The following is a 20030-nucleotide window of genomic DNA, read 5'->3' as shown; positions in this document are numbered from 1 at the left end:
TTTATTTTAATTAACAATTGCCTGTTTATTAACTGACCACCTCTCCTTTTAACCAATCTTCCACCCATTATTTAATAATTGGCAGCTCAAAAACATACCACCATGTTCCATGAACTGGTGATGGAGGTAGCTAGATCTAATCTCAATCTAATACATCAAAACAGACAAGGAAACCAGGTACCTTTTCTCTCAGGATTTTATTGAGTTCATTATTTTCATTACATACGCCCCTCTCTCAGAGTGTTGGTCTGCATTTGCAGTGGATGTTATCAACTCTCAAGTGCTTTGCCGAGTCTTTCATAAGTTCTTCCAGTATTTCTGTAAGCAGTTCCTTTATTCACATCTCATTTCACTGCCCCTACTTCTTCTACTCCCCAAGCTACCTCATGCTTTATGCTTAAATCGAACATCAATAATGAACAAAACACACATATCCCGTGAAGGTCATTCTATGAATGAATGAGTGGGAGAAACAACAATGGCTCTGCAGTCAGAACACAAGCGTGCAGCATAAGGAATGCACTGGACATACAATAGCATGCTCTTAACATTGTCATGTGAAAGATGACGTCCGTCCAGGACCTGCACCAGAGCCTACTGCATCTTGGCTTCTCTTATGCTCTTTTCATATATCTGTTTAGATTCTTGACCCTGGAGACATGTTGGCATCTGGAGGCAGTTTTGTCTTTGTCTCGGGATAGACCAGGAATCCAGTGAAGGTGATGTACTTGCCATGGTTGCTATAGGCACCATAGCCATCGTGCTGGTGGCTGTAGAGCCAGACGGTGTCACCATATTGCAGAGGCAACATAATGCTCTGGCTCTGCATCTCACGCCTTTTGGAGTGGTTGTCATCGTAGATCATAGCCTGAACCTCGTTGTGGTTCTTCATCAGTTTCACGGACATGGTTTTGAAGGGCATCTTGCCGATGGTGAAGGAGAAATAGTAGGCACCTGGAACGCGACACGTAAAGATGCCAGTGGAGAAATTGAAATCTTTCCCAATGTTCACAAATTCTGTGTCAAATGTGATTGGCTCGTGCTGGGTTTGCTTCTCATCTGACCCTAGTAGGCTTTCTGAACGGGCAGCAGAAAAGGCTGAGCGAGTATCCTGCGATCTGCTGGGCTGGTCCGAAAAAAGGTGTTTCTCTGAGATTTCATTCTGGTTCGTCGAAAGTTGCTGAATTACATTAGGTGAAGAAGGCCCTGAAGTTTCTCCTAGCTCCTGGGAACCGACACTGTTTTGAAAATAGCTGGACGTGTCTGGATAGATGAGGTACCCATTGAAAGTTGTATAGGGACCTACATTGCTGTAGAGTGCATACTTGGGATCTCCATGTAAGCGCAGCCAGACTGTGTCACCGTAGTCCAACTGCAACATGGCACTCTGGCTTGCCACTTTCCGCTCTTTACGGTGATGCTCATCATATACAATGGCTTGAACCTCGTTCTTGTTTCTCATCAGCATGACGGACAAGTTTTTCTTGGGGTACTTTCCAACCGTGAAGGAGAAGTAATAGGCCCCAGGGATACGGCATCGGAATAATCCAGCTTTGGGGTCAAAGTCCCCGCCAATGTTCACGTAGACTTTGTCGAAGGTGATCACCATTTCAGTGCTGCCTTCCATACTGCTGGTTCTAGCGACGGAGAAAGCAGACCGGAACTCAGATCCAGAATCAGCAGGGAAGCCGTACACAACGGAGCAAGTGATTTGACACAGGAAGCCAAACAAAAGTTGGATTTTCAGTTGAGTCGTCATATCTAAAGAAATATTTTAAAAAAGTGAAGGGGACAACATTTTAGTTGAAGTATTTCAAAATGAGGTAAGAGCAGGTTCAGCGCTGCAGCTTGATCACACTCAAAACTAGAACAGATTATCAGCAGGGAGGGTAGCATTTGAAATCCAAGCACCAAAGATCCTGTGGCAATCCATGTAAGACTACCATACCTTGACCAGTCTCAGCTGGCATCAGCACACACGCTTATGTGTGGCTACTTGGTACTGAAAACATGAAGACACTTAACATGCACAGGAATGAACTCCAAGGGCATATCCAACTTTGACTGTTTAAAATCAAAACCATCCAGAACAATACCCTTTGATGTGGGAAAATGTGGCATGGGGGAAGTTGGGCTGGCCAACTTTCTTAAGTGCCAGCTGTGACATGAGTCATCATGGATCAATGTTGGAAGGTGGGGTGATAGTGGAGGAGACTGCTAGAGTTTCATGTGAATCCAACCGTTCAACATGTATCTGCAGACAAGCCCTGCAGACTTCTAAACAGAGCTCTATTTGTTGCTATAGCAACCTAATTCTGTCCAATATTTTAGTTGTTTCTCCATTTTTAACCAGTATTTGTTCACCTAAACCTACTATTGACATTTCTCTCCCTTTTCAGTTGAACACTGCTGTCTGGTTTTAAGGAACACCGATTGCTAATTCAAGATGCTTTGTCCATTGAGAGCAAGAAACTATTGATAAGAGGACTAGATTCAAAAACAGAGCTTGGGGTGGTGGTGGAGGGAAATGTATTTTAAGCATAGAATTCTTTATTACAATAAAATAAATTATCACATATACAAACACTCCGGAAATAAATCCTTAATAGGCCAAATCTGCTTAAGGGCTCCACCAAAGCATCAGATAAATGAGTTTGGCTCATCTTCAAAGATATTGCATAGGTTTTAGCCTATTAAGGATTTATTTCTGGAAGGTTTGCTTGTATACTAATTATTGTGATAAATAATTCCTTGGTCTAAAATGTATTTCCCATTTAATTCTGATTTTGACTGCTAGTCTCCCCTGCCTCCTTTTCCTAAGGTGCCTTAGTTGTTTGCATGCCAGGGCTGGATGTGATTTGGTCACCAATCAAAGGGTTTAGGTGAAGATGAGATGTGTGGGCTTTGTCCTGCTTAGCCTATTAGCAGCTCTGAAGTAGGCAAATGTAAACGGAGCTGCTGAGATCTAGGGCTCCTCCCTGGTTGGTCCCAGAAAGGCTACCTCACCGCCAGCACAAACAGTAGGGGCATCTCACTGGGAAAATTAGGGGGGGAGTGGGAGGGGGCACAACATAAAATGAATACAGCATTGTTCACAAACCTGATTTTATCATTTGGTAGGCTAAAACTCTAGACAGATAATCCAGCCCCCCCCCCCCCCGTTGAGGCAATCTGCATGCAGCTCCACACACAGGAGGGGATGGAAACCAGAGAGCACAAAACACAATGTCTATATTAGCAGTAAAAAACAGACCTTTCATGAAAGGAAGGGGGATCCAAACTACGGGATAGAAATAGACTGGGTAGCCTACCATAAACAACCATCGTTGGTCCACGAGAAACACAGATGAGAAAGAACTAAATGCATTCCCCCCCCCCCCTGCTCCAACATATATAATCCTAATGGCAAGAGGCCAAAGCATGATCTATTGGCACTTTCAGTCTGAGAACAAACCTGGCAGTCACGGCATAGACATGGAGCTCTTTTCACTGTCCTTTCTTTCTTGTGCTCATTAAAACATCACTCAGCCTGAGAGCTGAATGGCTGGGGTCTCTTGTCTGCACTGTCTGTCACTTCAGAGCTGGCCCACTGCCAGGTGGCAGCCTATGAATTTAGAAGGCTGTGCCGTGGGCATCAAAGGGTTTCAAAGGCAAAGTGCTAGAGATACTATGAAAAAGATACGGTTCGCCATGTGTGCACGTGTGTGTGTGTCTGGAAACTCTGAAGCAGAAGCAGAAGTAAAGCAAGTGGCCTACAGGTGTTGGGATCCTCTTCTAGGGAGAGAATAGATGCTGGTAGGATGACGAAATACTGCCGTGAGAATTTCAGTCCTGGTTGTCTTTACTCTCAGGCTTGTGTCTCAAATTACAGGCACAAATCTGGACTTCTGAATAGTTTGATCTTCTGTCTAAATCAACAGTTGCATAATTAGAAATAGAGGGAAATATCAGATCTCTTTTATCCCCATGTGCTGCAAACAGCAAGGGCTTTCAAGCAGACCCCTTTCCTGTAAAAACCTTTGCACCCTCATTGCCCCAAAGCTATGAAGACTGTGTCTACAGTAAGGTTTCCTCTCAGTTCTCTGGTACGATGGAACAGTAAACACTTTCACTGTTTTCACATTTGCAGAGCAGGGGGAAAAATACGCCTTCACTCAAAGCTGCTTGATGTACACTGTCTTTCTTACTGCAAAGCCACATGTTTCAGTTTTTATCTAAGTAACTGCTTCTAAATTAAGATATTATAAGGTTGAAACCAGATCCTGTGAGCAGTTTCCACTTGTGAAATGGGACTCTCTCCCTACACCCCTCTCCCATAATGGTTTAACAATTCCCAGAGTTCTCAGAGTGGTTTACCAGCCAATCCCTCTTTCCAGAGAACTTTGGGAATTGTAGCTCTGCAGGGGGAATAGCGGTTCTCCCAACAACTCTCAACACCTTGACACACTACAGTTCCCAGGAGTTTATTTTTTTTGGGGGGGGGGAGCCATGACTCTTTAAAGTGGTACCATAGTGCTTTAAATGCATAGTGTGAGTGAGGCCTACATGGGACTTAAATTCATTTAACAGGAACCGGCTCCATTCAGGAGCTCTGAACGACGCAGAAGGACAGCTTCGTATCCACCACACAATTGTCTCTATGAGCATTAAAAGTGGTATGAGGAAAGACTGTGTGCCTGTGTGTATGCAGAGGTGTTTTGAAACAATGCAAAACCCTGCAAAGCATGTTTACCAGAGGTGAAAATGGGATGGATGTACATGTCATGAGAAGCAATCTGTTTCAAACCACCTTCGACTGTCTCCAGTCTCGGTCTGTGGATCCTTAGTGCATTCAGATATTATGGCCACAAGATTGCACTGAAGCCCCGGAGGGCTGCTACGTCTTTGTTCATACTCAGGCTGGAGATGACAGCAAAGGACTGAGCTTGACAGCATGTAGCCAGCATTGTTCCAAAGCATGTCTTATTCTCTGGGACAGGTTCAGCATTTCTCAGAGAGGCAGCTGGTAGCTGCTATGCAAAAAGGGCTTGCGGACTTGAAGACGTCTCCACTGAATGCTGACCCCCCCCATGGTCCCTGAAACAACAACTGCCCTGTTACTGCTTCAGTGTTAATTTCTGGATAAGGTCATTATAGAAAAGGCTAAATTTAGCCGCTTTGCTGCAGCTCTTGGATGAAGTAGCCACTTAGTTTCATTTTAAATTAGAGCTCTTCCTAAATTGTCAGCAAATTATTTGCATTTTCTCAGAATTCAAAATCTCCCTTTGACAAAGACGTCAGAATGGTTTGATCTTCTGTCTCAATCAATAGTCATTCATCAGAAATAGAGGGGACTATTGAGCTACTTTCATCTGCAAACATTTTTAAACCACACAAATATCATGAAATGCCTTTGTACATGCGTGTATTCAGTTCACATTAAAGGTAAAGGTAAAGGGACCCCTGACCATCAGGTCCAGTCGTGTCCGACTCTGGGGTTGCGGCGCTCATCTCGCTTTATAGGCCAAGGGAGCCGGCGTTTGTCCGCAGACAGCTTCCGGGTCATGTGGCCAGCATGACAAAGCCGCTTCTGGCGAACCAGAGCAGCGCACGGAAACGCCGTTTACCTTCCCGCTGGAGCGGTCCCTATTTATCTACTTGCACTTTGATGTGCTTTCAAACTGCTAGGTGGGCAGGAGCTGGGACCGAGCAACGGGAGCTCACCCCGTGGCAGGGATTCGAACCGCCGACCTTCTGATCAGCCAGCCCTAGACTCTGTGGTTTAACCCACAGCGCCACCTGGGTCCGACAACCTACTTAATCCACACTTTCTTAATCCACAGCCACCCTTTCAGATTCATACTTCTCTGAATTTTGCAGTGCCCTTCTCCGGCCAAGTAATATGGACAAAAGTGTATATACTAGTGTGAAGTGTGAAAATGTCATATAAACATGCATTACATTAGGGAAAACATGCTTTGCAAAAATGATTATATTAGGCAAAATTCCATACAAAGATGTGTGTATTAGGACAAATTCGTTCTAAATGCCGATGAATTTTCAGAAGGAGTTCTTTTTCAACACACGAACTAATGTGGAAATGCAGGGAACTGAATTCAAAAGTGGAAAAATGAAAAATGGATAAACCAACATTGACATATTCACCCAACTCTAAGCTGACTGAGCTGGAGGCTCACCCTGCGTGCTGACTGGAAGGGAGCACTGAGCAAAGCCTGGTGATTTTTGACAGTATGTTGTGAGCTAGGGGTAAAATGCAACATCTTTTCATGGCTACTGGTGGGAAAGCTTGGGAGCTGGAGAAGCTGTTAACAATGTTCAGTGTTCCAAGCCACACACCTTGGCAGCACTGCAACACTGACCAAGGTGCTCCTTGGCCAGGGCACTATTTATCCTCAGGCTCACCCAGATCTGAATGTATCACTGGTTTTTGTCTTCATATATTAATATTGTTTCTCAAACCTTCCCCAGATAAAAAACAATACAAAAGTAAAAGTGGTTATGTGATTTGTTTGCATTGGTTAGAAATATTTAGCTATTTACTGCATTTGATGGCTATTTCACCAATCCTTGTGTAGTTAATGTACAAAATGCATCCCCCCATCAAAATGTATGAAAGAAAGAAAGAAAGAAAGAAAGAAAGAAAGAAAGAAAGAAAGAAAGAAAGAAAGAAAGAAAGAAGAGAATTAAATCTATAATGCAGCTCTGGAAGTAGTGTGTCCCATTGAGAAGACTCCTATGGAAGCGCAAGGGATGAGAGATTCCATGTGGACACATTGCTCCAGGGGTTGGAAATCAGGCACTTGAACAACTAGATCCTTCTCTGCTAAGCCAGGCATTTGCTAGGTTCCATCATTAGGTAAGAGCCCACTTCCAGACATCAACAGGATCACCTTGCCTGCACTATCTAAGAAGATGAGGGGCAGGAGAAGAGAAATTTCAGTTTGAACATCCATAAGCTCCTCCAAATTAAGGTGCTCCCCTGAGGGTGCAAAGCGTACCTTAAATCCTTGGGCCAACACAGCTGCACTCAGGTTATACAGCTGCATATCTTCTGAAGCACACTGGGGCAGGATATAAATGAGCCCAGAACATAAATTAGATAGTGATTTCTCTGTAAATGTTATTTATTAATGAAGTCAGCCTCTCGGCCATCAATCACGAACAGATGGCCATTTTTATGTGGTTATAGGCACCCAGAGTGTACCCACATGTGGCTCATCTTATTTCTATTAAATTAATGACCGGGAAGTCAAGAGCTGAAACATTTAACAGTTCACATATCCAGCCACTACTTTCAGCCCCTCTCAGAAATTAAGTATTTCACCATTTTCTCAGGGAAACGAATATCAATAGCCTCACATTGGCTAGAGAGGACTTTTTCTGACCTCTGGCAAAGTCAAAATGGTAGATGAAGTTTATCCTTGCATTTTTATGTTCATGGTGTTAAGACTGCAGGTGGTGTCCACAATGAATCTGAGGCTATGGAAAGGTGAGCCTTTTTCTAATTAAGGAGGCCAGAATTTTATGAGGAGGCACAGCATAGTTCTGTATTTTAATTTGGACACCACAGATGTTCCACAAACACAGTCCCTTTGGACATATGGCTAATGGATTAGACCCATGGTTGAAAAAAGGTGAAATGCCTACTCGCATGAAATGATGTAGCTGCACGGAATGATATAAGTACTTCTCAGCATCTTGTGAGTTGCATTTAAAAAAGAAAAAATCCTGGTACTTTCTAGCCGGCTGTACTGTAACACATCACCCTAATGTCTTAGGACAGCTGCAAGTGTCTCAATTATATGAATCATCAAAAGCCTGTACAATGAGCAGCCTGCATGCCCTGTGGTTAGCAGAGACGTGATAAAGCTTTTTCTTTGATTTGGCCTGATACTGTGTGCTCCCTGTTCCATTCACTGGATGCTGATCACAAGTATCAGATGAGGATGAGGATGCAATTTATAATTTGCGTACATCACCACAGGAAAAAGTTAATTATACCTTAAAAGGGCTGAATCCATATGAAACTAAGGCTTTGTTTGTGGTAGAAGATTTTGCCTGCCTGGTTGTCTGCATTGCCAAAAAAGAGGACACACTTTTGCATAAGCCTTGCCTATGCTAATCTGTACGCATGGATCCATTTGTAGAAATAATAACTACAACTGAGCGAGGAAGACTATGAGAAGGTGACCTGTGTACCTACCCAGTCTGCTGTCCAGGTATTAACTCTGGATGGTCAGCAGCATAGGAACATAGCAAGCTGCCATAGCAAGTCCAACTATTGGTCCATCTAGCTCTGCATAGTCTACATTGACTACCAGTGGCTTTCCAGGGTTTCAGACATGGGGACATTCCCAGCCCTACCTGCAAATGCTGAGGACCTGGGACCTTCTGCCACTAAGTTAGAACCCTTCTGCTTTCGAGGCACTTGTTCATTCTTCTCAGGGTTCTTTGTCTTTAAACCAGACTTGGACCCTTCAAACAGAAGAGTGGCCTCTGTGAAGGTGAATGCCCACCCTAATGTGGAGCGTTAAAACTGCCCAGTATGTGGACTCTATTTCAAGTGCCAGTGGTAGGGTATTCACTATGACACTTAGCTCAAGGTTGATTATATAGCAGTATGGGTCAGCACTTTTTGAGGGGGGCACAAGTGGTGATTTACAGCGTTTCCCATTCCACTATACCTGATCCTTCTGCACTCCCCACCCCAATAATATATTCTTACAAATCCCAGAGAATATGAGATCAGGAATATTCTGTACAATTTTATACATTCTAACAATGCATAAACCTCATGGGATTTCAGTGTTAATATGCCACAATCAAATGGGCAAAGCCTCAATGAGAAGACTTAAGTATAGGAGTCTAATTCCTCAGCTTCAGTTTATGTTGTGCAAGCATTCAATAATAATAAAAAAACACCTTTCCAGCAGTTGCTCTGCAGCCTTTGGGTCCCAGAGAGATTTCCTCCAGTTCTCAGCTGGTGGAAGAAATGCACTTCTCATCCTCCTGGTACCTTATGATCTTTAACTTCCCCCAGAGCTGTCTTTTTAGGTGTTTGTAAATGGCTAATACCTGCAGAAGAAAAACTACACACTCTCTCAAGAGCCTTTCAAAAAACCAAATCAAAACAGGTTTGTACTAAAAATTATTTCCCTCCCTGTGCCTAATCCCTTTGGGACCTTAGAGTGGGCATTAGCAGCAAGTTATCTGAAGACAACTGCCATGTTTCCTTTGTAATTTACATTACCTCCTTCTTCACATGGATCCAAACATTTTCCAGTTCGCATTCATGCCATGTTATATGTTATTCATGTCATAAATATGACATGACATTTCGAATGGCAGATATGACCCATTAGGCAATGCAAAGCAATGCACAGCAACAATATATAGATCAGAGCTAGCCAGAGTGGCTACTACAAACTCCCACCATCCCTGATGATTGGCCATTTTGGCTGGGGCTGATGGAAGTGTAGTCCAACAGCATTTGGAAGACACCACATTGGATATCTCTGCCACAGATCCAGGTATTAGGTTTGCAAACTGCTATGAACTTGCTACTGTGTTATTGTTTTGCTATATTATTATGACATTATTTATTATGAATTTTTAATGTGCGTTTGTTTGAAATGTATCCCAGTGGAAATGTATTCCTGTTTTCTTTGGACTCGGCTAGAATGGTAAAGAAAAAGTGGTTTACTGTATATGCATTGTATATGCAATATAACATTGTTTTACCAGATGGCGACGTGGAGTCCCATTTTTCTCTACCCGTTTTCCCTATTTAAATTTACAAGGCTTTAAACTGAAATGCTTTTTGATGTGTCTAGTTCCAACCTTCGTTGTAAGCTGCTTTGAGCGGCAGTGGAGGGCCTTAAAATATAAGGAATAGAAAATTTAATGAAAATATTAAATAAACTTCCATATACCGCTAACACATTTAATATATTTTCAACTAATTTAAGAGTAGTTTAAGTGATTTCCTGGGACGCGGGTGGCACTGTGGGTTAAACCACAGAGCCTAGGGCTTGCTGATCAGAAGGTCGGCGGTTTGAATCCCTGCAACAGGGTGAGTTCCCGTTGCTCAGTCCCTGCTCCTGCAAACCTAGCAGTTTGAAAGCATGTCAAAGTGCAAGTGGATAAATAGGTACTGCTCCAGCGGGAAGGTAAATGGCATTTCCATGCACTGCTCTAGTTTCACTAGAAGCGGCTTAGTCATGCTGGCCACATGACCCAGAAGTTGTACACCGGCTCCCTCGGCCAGTAAAGCGAGATGAGCGCTGCAACCCCAGAGTTGTCCGCCACTGGACCTTTTTTTAAAAAAATAATTTTTATTGATTAATTAAATTTAACAAAAAAGAACATCTTAATCCAACTGTTATTGTATAACGTTACAAAATAAAATTTTACATACAACATTGGACCTAACAGTCAGGGATCCCTTTACCTTTAGCTTTAAGTGATTTCCTATTCAAGTTGCATCTTGAGAGATCTAAGTGGAATCTGTGCACGCATAAGACCCACTGAGTTCAACTAAACTTTCTTCTGCTTTCCTGAGAGTAAGCATTGCATTCAGTAGGGCTTGCTTGTGAGTAGACAAGCATAAGCCCCACTGAGTTCAACTAAACTTTCTTCTGCTTTCCTGAGAGTAAGCCTCATTGCATTCAGTAGGGCTTGCTTGTGAGTAGACACTCATTTGCTTGCACTGCTTACCTCCCCATCATTCTTACACAGTACCCAACCTCCCATTTCAGCATAAGGCAGCCAGCTAAATGTTATTCCCTCCATTCTCATCCTCCCAGAAGTCCCCCACCACCAGAAATCTCTCTCATCCCACCAATCTCTCCTTTTTATCAAAGGGAGGGCAAGCAAGCAAAAAGAGTCTCCTTTAATTTAAAAACAACAACACCCTTCCTTTTTAATATGGGGGAAAGTTATTTCGGGGGAAACAACAGCATAAACACCACCAGAAAATAAAAATAAAAACTTCCCCCTGCTTTACAGTTCTTTGTTTACATCTTTTGTTTACTTTGCCACTGGATCTTTGTCTAGTCCTGGTGGGTTCTCTCTAAGGTGCTACTGGAAGGAATTTTTTTATTTTATATTTTGTTTTGACTTATCACCATGTTATTTCAATACCTGTATTCAACCGATAGGGCCCTACTTTATACCCAATAATAGCATAGTTTAAATTTACTGCTTCTTCGGGCAGGGGGGTGGTGGAAATCTGCTTTAAATGCATGGTGCATATGGAACCTCTGTAGGGCTAAGTATTTATGTGCTAATTGGCATTTCTTGGTTGGAATGAAAAGCATTTTTTTTAAGTGGGCCTGATATTCTCTATCACATTTGTATCTTAAAGGTAAAGGTAAAGGGACCCCTGACCATTCGGTCTAGTCGTGTCCGACTTACCCTTCCTCTAATAACCCTGCAGCAGCATACCCTGGGGTGATCTCATTTTCACAGCAAGCACCTGAGGTAGGTTAGATGGTGAGACAGGAATTTGCCTAAAGTGATCCAGTGAGCTTCTCATGGCTGTCCAAATGTGTTTTTATTCAAACAGAGTTTACAACATGGAAAACAAATTGCAAGGGTATTCGATGGTTCAAAAGGTGCCATTCAGACCAATTATTCATAAGATTATCATTCTGCTGTCAGCGTTCTGACAAAGATAGTGAGTTTCACTGTGATAGCCATACCTGTCTTCCAAATGCTGATCTCTTTAAATGTGGCTCCCCTTTGTTTCCGATTCACATTCTTGCTGCTATTTGTAAATTAACCATAAATTCTAAACTTGAATAGTCTGCATGATGCTGAATTCAATGGCGCGATTCACTGAATGGGTCCTGTGGAAGAACTTCTGCTTGCACAATGGGGCTCCCCGCCCCCTGTCCTGCATGCCCACCCCCCTGAAATTGGTTCAGGGAGGGGTCAGGAGAACCCTCAGAACAGCATTCAAAAGGAATTGGCAGGTGTTCCATTTGGCAAGCTGAAGAACATTATTTTGAATTCTTCCCAATGTTCTTTCCACTAAACCACACTCATTTGTTGACTCCACACTCTTATTGAGTCATGTTCCACCTAGAGAAGACATCCCTTTGACTAGTCAGTCTTCAGGGTTTAGTCAAAGGATCTCAGTCAGGAGATATATATATATATGCCTTATCAACAAAGATATTATCTCATAATTCTCCTCCTCATACGGCTGGTTTAATTTTGTCTCCTTTTCTGTTAAGAAATGCATCAAGCATCCTCTACATAGCCAGGATTATGATAAGCTCAATGCAGATAGCCTTTGATTGCTGATATTATCAATAAGGATTTTGTTCTTTTCTGAGATTTAGCATGTAATTTTTGATTTTTATTCATGAGAGAGGGAGACTGGCTGTGATCCTCAGGGTTCATTTCCTATAAAAAAAATACAAAGTGAATGAATCTCCTATAAACACAATAACTTTCATGATCAGTCTGTATATCATCAGGTTCTCTGCAGCTGCAGCTCTGAGTCTTGCCAGATTCTGCATCCCTCCAGTTATAATATTGTTTTTTAAAGACTGAAAACATATGCTCTGGAATCTTTGGTTTTTATTTTATAAGGCACTGAACTATGTAGAATTACCATTCTGAAGATAAACTTCAAAGTTTCCTGATGATGGTTTGAGTCACTCATGGTATCTGTCATAAAAGAGGGCTTCAACTCATTAACAGAGTATTAAGTGTGACACCATGGTTTGCAACCGCTCCACTATTGGTATTATCAGTTGATCTTACGTTCACTGTTCTCATTAAACTTAGGGCTCATCCAGATTTCCTTTTGCGCCACACTTTCCAGGCACAGGTTTGTGCTTTAAATCTCTGTTTCCAAGTAGCTTTTTGGTATATCCCCAGTGCTTCCCCTGGGAAAACTGAATCGGAGCAAACGGCAATGGGGTTTTCTGTGGGTTGACATTTGCTCAGATTCAGCGGCAAAATGAGAGTTTTCTTGGGGAAAGTGCAGGAGCAAAACAAAAACCACTGAAACATGGAGCATTAAGCCTCGACCTGTGTCTAGGAGTGCAGCACAAAATGAAATCTGGATGAGCCCTTAGAATGCAGTATGGATAAGATACAGTGCTCAGCTCATTGTTATCAGGTTTGTCTTAATAGAAAATGAAATGCTCAGAATACTCCACATTCCACATTTTAATGCCTTTTACAGGTCTTGCTGATATTGACAAAGGTGCAGATGGGATTTCTTCTTCAGACACATTCCTCATGTACGCTTCAGGAAAGCAAAACACCAAAAACTAATCACATGCCTTCTAGATCAAGATACTTTCCCTTGGCAACATATATATGCATGACACAATACCTCCCCATACCTCCAGTTAATATTATTGACTTCAGACTCCTTTTTCAGCAAACACCCTCCGTAACTGCTCCTCCAGCGAGAGCAAATCAAGATATCCATATGATGATTGTTCAAAATTTCCAGAGTACCGGTAGTTCTGGAGGGCAACATGCTTTATACAGTAATTCTCTCTCAATTTGTTCCAGGAGCAGGCCTATGAGTTAGGTGGCTGCCATTTCTCTGTCAAGTATCATAAATCAAAACAGAGAAAGTTATCTTCCCGTGGTAACTTGATGAGTTCATGGCTGATGAGAGTTTCAGATTTAGGACTCACATATAATTCAAATATGTAATCTGCTGGAATCTAACTACCAGTAATCATCTCCCTAACATGATTAAGCAGGTTTTGACCTGCTGGCCTCCTTCTGATCAGTGGGACCACATGAGGCTCAAATTCATGTCAGAGATGCAAAGGAAGTAAATTATATAGTTTGTGTCATAAAGTTTATGGGAGCAGTTCCCCTTACAGTAAGAATACATGGATCTTTTTAAAGCAGAGATGGGGAAACTGTGGCACTCCAGATGTTGCCTGAAAACAACTCCCATCTTCCTTGACCATCGGCCAAGCTGGCTGGGGCTGAAGGGAGTTGGAGTCAGCAACATCTGGAGCGCTACAGGATCCCCATTCCTGATTTGAAGATACCACATTACCTGCTTTGTATTTCAGATGCCCTTGGAACAAATACAGCCCTTTGTAACTGGATCAGGAAAAATTGAAGCAAGGAAAGGGGTAGGTGGGAGAGGCAGTACATCATCATACCTTGAAGCCCTGATATTGATTTGCATAGGTTCAAAAATGGCTGTAATTTCCAGCTAATATTCTCTCTACAGTCATTGCCAGTCTCTCTTTGCCCCTCTCTTGAGTCTTCATCTCAGCACCGCTAAGGTAGACATTCTAGCATTTGACAAATACAGGAGGCTGAGGGGGAGGTTGCCACCATGAACTCATCTCTCCCTGCTCCTCTCCTGTAGCCTTTGCAATCAATTACCAGCTTCTAGATGGATATCTCTGCTGCTTGGCTCTGTGATCAGTTCCTGCTCCTAGCAGGGTGATTCCTACTGGAAGCCTCAATCCTTTGATCAGGCACAGCAAGGATTTTCTCTCTTGTTCTTTACTCTTGATTAGAGCATGCCAGTAATTTACAAAGCATTGGTGAGAGACAGCAAAGGACTACGGAGGTACCAGAATTGGCACGCGAAAGAACACACAGAAAGGGGATGAGAGAAATTTCCAGCAGGCTGCATGTGGCTGCATAAAAACAGCTGGACAACACTGAAGTACTCAAGTTGCAGTGAAAAAAAGTTAAGCAGCATAAAATTGCATGTACTGTAACTGGATTCTTAAGTTGCAGCACTGTGGCCTTGTTCTAATGCTACACTTACTTATACTTTCAGTGAAGCTGCTGGTCCTGCTATGGTGGCTGCCTCCAGCCCCCCACATAGAAGAGTTACATAAAGGCACTTATAGGGCCAGCCCACCCATGAGGCAAGGTGAGGGGACCGCCTCAGGTGGCAGGATCCACAGGGGCAGCAGATGCCAATGCCAATCTTTCTACCTCCCTTGTTCCTGATATCTTCCTTGACCTCTCCTTCCCTGGTGGGGAGGGACAGTTGTACCTGAGCAGGTACAACTGTATCCTGGCTTCAGGTAAGCTGGAGCAAAGGCTTTCCTGCTTCTTTCTCCCTTGCAATGCATAGGCTGAATATATGTATAAATGGAACCACAGGCTCAGGCTTTCAGTGAGTAATGAGCTGCTAAGTCATATAAGATAGGAGCCAGGATCTCCGCCTCTCCTGATTGCTGATTGCAATCAAGTGATCTCTGAAATTTCTAGGGAAATCCAGAAAGTGAGGCAGATAGCAGATGTGAGAGTGGGCATAAGCCAGGTGTATGCCCACTTTATGTTTCCAATGCAAGTATTTCATGCATGCACTACCATGTCTAACACACTTACCATGTGAGTTGGCCCATACTCATGTAGGGTTAGCATGCCAGTGATCAGTGACCAGGGCAGGTGCCACTGCTAGCATGCAAATGATAGTGCTTTCTCTGTGGTCACTATGTTGTCTGTTTTAGACCTCATTCCTTCACTCAAAATCAGGCATAGGCAACCTTCGGCTCTCCAGATGTTTTGGCCCACAACTCCCATGATCCCTAGCTAACAGGACCAGTGGTCAGGGATGATGGGAATTGTAGTCCAAAACATCTGGAGAGCCGAAGGTTGCCTATGCCTGCTCAAAATGCTTGGTCTTTACTTTTAAGAACTGAATATTCAAGGAATACACAGAACAAATGGGTGGAGATTAACAAGCTTGCCACGTTAATGGTATACATATCATTTTTGTTATTTTGTAACTCAATTAGAGATTGTCTCTCGTTTTAGGCAGTATATAAATATATGGAATGAATGAAAGAATAAACCTGTGAAATTTAGATTTGCTACTTCTAGGGAATAAAGCAGAGTTCAGACTTTAGATTCTTGGACTGACTCTGCCAAAATATTATAGACTGTCTTCAAAACTAATGCAGGAGAGGCATAAGAATGGGATGAGAAGGCAATACCACAATATGATGTTTTTATCAGGGGGTCTCTTTGCTAAATAGTGGTAAAATGAAATAAATCCCACATAACATTCAAATCAGACATAGCTCTGATGCTTGAATTTGTTGAATTCAAAAGTAGGCAAATAGCTTTGAATCCCATAAAACTCAGGCTTTGATGATGAAATGTTGGTTTTAGGTTTTTGAGCTTCGACTTTCTCTGTTTTTAAAATCCAACAATGAAGCCTGAAATGGTCCTGGAATAATGTCATTTGCATTTGAAAGGGAATGGTAGATTAGAAGTTGTTGTTTTAAAGTGGCAAGGGGAGAAATATATCCATTCTTGTTCTATGTCAATTTGCATCACTCTAAGCATGACCAGGTGTGCATATTTCATGTACTGTATCCACAGACTCCTTTGTTGAAATGCAAAATTTGGTTCCATAAGGATCTCACCTTTTATATTGAGGGAGTAGGGAGGGGGGAAAGTCCAGACCACAAGGCTGTCAAGAAAGGCTTGGAAACATGAGGGCAATATCTACTAATGGCTCAGGTCCTTCCCAGATTGTGCAGAATGTAGAGTAGAAATCTGATTGCCATACACGATCCAGACGTTTTTCTATGATGAGCTGATCTGTTTCAGCAGAAACCACATTTTCTAAGTGCTTAAACAACAGCACAACGTTGCTGAAGAAGTGTGTCTCACAATTCTCGCAAATGCTGTGTGGAGACTTGAGTGGTTGTGCTGGTGTTGTGGGCTGATATTGGGACAGTGCCTGGACATCATTGCAACAGATTATGATTTAAATTCCTCCCTCGCCATTCTGGGGGTTTCAAATGCCAGCCATTAAGCTACCTTTCTGCCTGGTTCTTCCCTTCCTACATTTGAAAACTGTTTACTCCACCTCTTTACTATGTGGGCATTAAGAGATGAGTATTTTTCCACTGCAACTGCGGTTGCATCAAAACCAACCCGGATTGTCTAGAAAGGTCCTCAGAAACCAGGAAAGAATTGTGGGGGCTTCCAGTGGCCAGGCAGAAGTTTATCAGTCATGATCCCATGTGCTGCTATTCTGCAATGGTTGAGCCCCCTAACCATGGCCCCCCCTTCCTTCTTTCCCTGCACATATTATTCCCAATCATTCAACCCTGCTTTGGAAAGAAAATTTAAATGGATTCAGTGTCAAAATATAAATGGGCAAAACACAAGAATGTAGGAAGTTGAGAATATTTGCATCTGTTTAATCTTATTGCATAACTGAGTCAGGAGACCAAACCTGGAACTCAGGGGTGCATGTTTTATGTACAGGAAAAAATGGGAATGGTTATTGGTATAAGTAGCATGCAACCAAGATTTTATGGCTAAAATTGCAGGCACAGAAAGGAATTGACATCCATGAACCCTGATAAAATTCCTCCATTACCTCTGATGTAATGGACAGAGCTTGACTGAATTTACAATCTGCCATTCAAAATTGTGAAGCCAGCAAATAACGTCTGAAGGCTTGGGGGGGGGGCTGTTTTGGTTGGTGTTTTACTGTTAGTTACTTGCTTTATGGTAACGGCAGGCTATTAGTGCAGTAATCCCACCATCCTGCCCAAAAGATGGAAAAGGTTGATTTAGATGCGACTTCACCTAGCCTTGCATTGAAATGCTAGGATACTTCCTTCCCACACTTGTTATGATTGAGACCCTTGATGTATTCAGACAGATCCGGAATGATTTTCCTGTTATTGGTTACTTATCCGATATTAAGCACAGAAATAAAGACAGCTGCCATGTGGCTAAATGGGATGATATCCTCAAAAGCAGAGTATGTTAAAATCTTGTTACGCACCAGCTCCCTGGAGAAGAGAAGCTGCAGGAAATTACTGTAGCACCAAAAATGAATAATTGAAGCAAAGCGCATTCAATATGTGCATAAACACAGAGGCCAGAGTGCAGCCTCCTAACCAGCTGGCAGTGCAGAAACTCACAAAGAAAGTGCCAGATAGATAGATTTCTCAGGAGAAGCTGACCCACTTTCCTAGGAGCTTTGAGGAGGGCTCACGAAGAGGTCACAGCAAGGACTGTGGCAACATTGCACTGGACCGGGATGGCATCTTGATCAGAAGGCAATTGCTTCACAATGTTAGGCAAATAAACAAATGTTAAGAAATAAGCCTCAAGACATGTTTCCTGGGTTTAACACCCTCCTCCTCCTCCTTCTTACCTGCTGGAATAAAATTGGCCCAATAGAACTCCATCCTCAGGTTTCAACTCTCCAGAGACTGACTAGAGAGATTCTCTGTATGCCTTCCCAGATAATCTTGTGCCATGAACTGAGATGCCCACTCACCTATAGACACACGCACACGCATACACACACACATTCCAGTATGCCTCAGTTTCTAACCCTAGCCCCATAGAGAAAGTGGTCAGGGAACCCAAAGATTATGAGAAATAGAACGAGGGAGCAGATGATATCCCATCCTCGTGGTGTAGAGAGATGGTTAGCAAAACAGCGCTCCACTTGAGAGATCTCCGGGGGCAAATATCCCAGACTGAGGAGGTGTTCTTCATTTTTAAAAGGCTGGACCTTGGTTCGATTGACATGAATCGATCCCTTTCGCCCCATTGGCATTAATTGATTTTCACATTTCCATAGAAAACAGGGGGTGCCCCCGCCTCAGTAAGCACAACTCTAAAACATCCCCTCTTTTTTACGTTTTGATCTGGCGGCTTCCTAGATCAGTGACAGGTGGGGAGGGTGGGTCATTGGGGAGAAGGACACCTGGAGAAGGGGGTCACCTGTAAGGGCCTTAAAGTGGGGATGGGGGTGGAGCTGACCAAGAAAACCCACAAGGCTGAGGAGTCGTTATCTATATCCAGGGCTACACCATCTATATGCTCTCTGTCTCCGTTGCCAGGATTCTGCACGGGGCTTTAGCCCGCAGGCTCCATCCAGACTCCCCCTTCCGGACCAGAACAAAGCTCCATAAAGATAAGCCATGCATCAAATAGGTAATCCCATCTGCCCCGGATAATACTTGACAGAGACCCCCCCTTCCCGCTTCACAGTAGGACAACCCCCTCCTCCTTTTCAAACCCTCCATATACAGCATTCATTGCCCCCTCTCCGGAGGAGAGACCACTGTATCAAAGCAGGGGGGACAGCGAGAGAGGAGAAGAAAAGGTGGGAAAAGCAACCTCGGGCGGCTGCCTCCCTCGCGCACCCCCAATGGAGGCTGCCCTGGGGGCGCTGCTGTAGGTGGCGCTTCGCCATGTACCTGCTGTTGCTGCCGAAGTGGCCGTCGTCGCCGTCTGCTGCTGGATGAGGCGGGAGAGAGCCGGCTGGACGGCGGCTGCTGTTGCCGCTGCACTGACAGCTCTGGAAGCGGCGCCGCGACTGTGAGGAGGGCAGGCGGCAGGGAGGGGGCGGGGTGGCTGGCCAGAAGGGGCGCCGGCGCGCGCGGGGCTCCGGCGCAAAATCCGGGGCCGGAGGAGGAGCCTGTGGAAGGAGCCGAGGAAGGGCGCGCGCGGAGGGCGGGGCGGCGCCTCGCTTCCCATGCCCAGGCAGTCATGGCTGCGGCGCCTTGCTCGTGGGGGTGGTGGGGTGGCTCTTCCTCAGGGCTCCTTCCAATGGTGCTGCGGCAGGCGCCTTTGATTCAGATATTCAACAGGTGCGGCTTTTCTCTCGCAGGGAGCTGCGGCGATGGGGGGGGGGAGAAGCTAAACCTGATGGATTTCTGCCTGCCAAAAGCAAGCACAGGTCCTTGGCAAGTAGGGAGGGAGGAGGAGGCTGTATCCTTCCCCGCCTCCATCCGCCAAATGACTAGCCCTTCTGGAATGGAGAAGGGAGGGGCAATGCCCACGATCCAGGTCTTGGGAGGCTAATCCTTAGGGGCACCTGGGTCCACATTACCTGGGAGGGAGTGGGTGGCGCTGTGGTCTAAACCACTGAGCTTCTTTGGCTTGCTGATCAGAAGGTCTGCAGTTCAAATCCGTGTGATGGGTTGAGCTCCTGTTGCTCTGTCCCAGCTTCTGCCAACCTAGCAGTTCAAAAGCACACCAGCACAAGTAGATACATAGGTACCGCTGTGGCGGGAAGGTAA

At 44.0% G+C, this 20030-nt stretch overlaps 1 protein-coding gene across 1 annotated transcript; it reads right to left on the bottom strand.

Moving 5' to 3' along the window:
* Nucleotides 1-178: 178 nt before the first annotated feature.
* C1QTNF4 (C1q and TNF related 4) lies at nucleotides 179-19500 on the bottom strand. Its single transcript, XM_033147823.1, has 2 exons — nucleotides 19206-19500; nucleotides 179-1761 (listed from the first exon to the last, which is right to left on the bottom strand). Exons 1-2 carry the CDS (start codon nucleotides 19483-19485, stop codon nucleotides 638-640), a joined length of 1404 nt encoding a protein of 467 aa, XP_033003714.1. The 5' UTR covers nucleotides 19486-19500; the 3' UTR covers nucleotides 179-637.
* Nucleotides 19501-20030: the final 530 nt, after the last annotated feature.

Source organism: Lacerta agilis, chromosome 1 (genome assembly GCF_009819535.1).
Source record: "Lacerta agilis isolate rLacAgi1 chromosome 1, rLacAgi1.pri, whole genome shotgun sequence".
NCBI lineage: Eukaryota > Metazoa > Chordata > Lepidosauria > Squamata > Lacertidae > Lacerta > Lacerta agilis.
This window is presented reverse-complemented; position numbering and strand designations above follow the sequence as displayed.